This window comes from Ostrea edulis, chromosome 4 (genome assembly GCF_947568905.1).
Source record: "Ostrea edulis chromosome 4, xbOstEdul1.1, whole genome shotgun sequence".
Taxonomy (NCBI): Eukaryota; Metazoa; Mollusca; class Bivalvia; order Ostreida; family Ostreidae; genus Ostrea; species Ostrea edulis.
In genome coordinates, this window is record NC_079167.1 from 56,083,701 (window position 1) to 56,086,200 (window position 2,500).

Here is a 2,500-nt window from a genome sequence, read left to right on the forward strand (position 1 = left end):
CTCTTATTCTAATGTCTATTATCTTGGATATCAAATAAAACCAAGTAATATTTTGTGTGTAGCGAGGAGGGGGGTTATTTTGCATCAAGCTCTGAGTTCACTGCTCATTCAACAACTACAATTATTTTCATAATGACAGCTTTAAAAACAATCCATTGCACTACACCATATGCTCATGTTAGATATTTCTACACTATGAGTGATAATTGATAGTCATATGTAATTGGAACATATTTATATGAATTGATATTTTGTTAACAAAAAATAAATAAACTATTAAAAACATATACGAAATCCGGCTTGATTTAAAGTCGCAATTTAGAAATGCTTTAAAATGTTTGTGTTTAGCATGTAAAAAATTCAAATAATCCTCAAAACCAGCATAAATTTCCAGTATCTACACGTACGACTATTGGTACATGCGTACATGTACAAATATATAAAAAAAAAACGATGACAGCTGAATCGTGCCCAATTGAGCAGAATTTTGGGAGATGCAATACCCTTGCACTCTTTTAAAACTTAATCTTCTAAATGTGTGAAATACAATGTCCCTGGGAATGTTTACTGTCAAAACACGGGTGATACACAAAAACGCTCACAAGTTCAGTTGTTGGTATATAAGTTGAATACAGGTGAAAAAAATCGGAAGAAAAAGAACCATTGTTAAAATATATGTAATAAACAATGTAATTTACTGATTTTCCCTTTCAGATCAGAACTTCCTATTTCTCTGTTAGTGTTAATTACAAATAATTGTTTCTAGACAAGGAAATGTTTATGAATTCTAGATGAAGGAGCTTTCAGTTTTACTGTCCTCGGTTTGCTCGGCAAACCACTGCCTACTTTCCAGACTACTTAGAATGAAATTGTGATAAATTTTCACCATCTCTGGACAGACATATAGCTCTTTTTCTGCCTTAAAATCGACAGCTTTATGTTCTCCTTCAAATATACTGTCTTTCCTCGATTCCTAAAAATAGCTTCTGTAACAAAACAAATAAAGCTTTCGGAAAGTATCTTACTTTTTCATTAGATTTAATATACGATCCCGATAGTTTCCGAAGCTACACGATAAACGATTTTCACGATAAACGGAAAAACTGATACACGCAAAACACGATACACGATAGACCTGATAAACGCAAAACACGATAGAAAACGGAAAACCTGATACACGATAGGATAGGATACATGCACGATACGATAGGATACACGCACGATAGGAATGTCAAGAATAACGTTGCGGGTACTGTACCTTACCTGGATTTTGTTGAATGCCAGAGGCTAGTGTGGCCTTGGTACTTAAGTGTTTACATAGGTGATACCTCACATGTGCTTCTTTGTGGAGGTGGACACTTGAGTATATAATTGGTCAGTTTTCACCCTACAATGGGGTATTGTGATGATTAAAATTTGTATAGAATCCAACTATGAAGGAAATCTATAATCGGCTTTGACTTGACGATAGAGTAAGGTTGAGACAATAATTTAGAGATCTACAGACTTAAATTTCTCGAGTTTGTACTTTGTATAAAGTTACTCTAAAACGTCATTTTACTCGTTTGTTTGAATTTTTACTTGTGTAAAGCGACATAAAATGTGCTCTGTATAGCTAGGGACAGTAAAGCTTTATCGGAAATACGTTTTGTACACCTATTTTACAGTGATAAAGGAACAAATAAATACATAAACTTTGAAATCTTTTTATTAATGAAAATTCTTTATTTTGAAATCAAATTAACTACCTGATAAATATGAAGGAAAATGTTTTAAAACGATCCGATGATATTGCTGGTATACATTTCCAGTGACTGTAAAATCTGAACCATATGATAGAAACTTTGATTTCCGAATTTATTCAATCTCTCGAACTTTCGATCTCTCGAAGTTTTATCAAGGTCCCTTGAACTTCGAGTTATCGAGAGTCACCTGTATTTGTTTCATGCAGTGAACACTTTCTTCCATTTAATAAGCCAGCATACATGTTTTTATTGTAACATTAATGTACAGTAACTGAAATTAATTCTTCTTAGATAAAAAAGAAAATGAAGATAACAATTTTGCTCTTTTGTAGCTATGTTGATTCTGAAGAAGAGGACAGCATTATTATATCTGATGACGATCTACCAAAAATGGCTAAAAAATCAAAACCTACCCCATCAAAGAAGAGAGTGGGCATAACGTTCGATTCGGATTCGGATGATGATATTCGTCCAGTTAAACGCAAACGATAACAATGTAGTGCTTGAATTAGATTCTGATCAATTCCTTTGTTAAGGCTTTGTTATGTTCTGGAATTAAAATTTTTCAATGTACTGTGGAAATACAAGTTCTAATTTCATTGGCAAGAAGGAAAGCTTACCATGGCACCATTTATGCGAGAAGCTCAGCTCACTTGTAGGGTATATTTAGATCCAAGGCAAGTTTTTATGCCCCATTTGTCCTCAATTGCACTTTATCTTTTCATTTCATTTTCAGATATTGTGTTCACAATATT

General features: G+C 33.2%; 1 protein-coding gene across 2 annotated transcripts in view; it reads left to right on the plus strand.

Moving 5' to 3' along the window:
- Nucleotides 1-2,318, plus strand: part of LOC125668632 (double-strand break repair protein MRE11-like) — a 15,859-nt gene extending 13,541 nt beyond the window's left edge. For both annotated transcript variants that reach the window (XM_056163060.1, XM_048902949.2), the window contains exon 8: nt 2,078-2,318. In XM_056163060.1, coding sequence (XP_056019035.1) covers nt 2,078-2,237 — 160 coding nt within the window. In that variant the 3' untranslated portion in view covers nt 2,238-2,318. The remainder of the gene's footprint in view (nt 1-2,077) is intronic.
- Nucleotides 2,319-2,500: the final 182 nt, after the last annotated feature.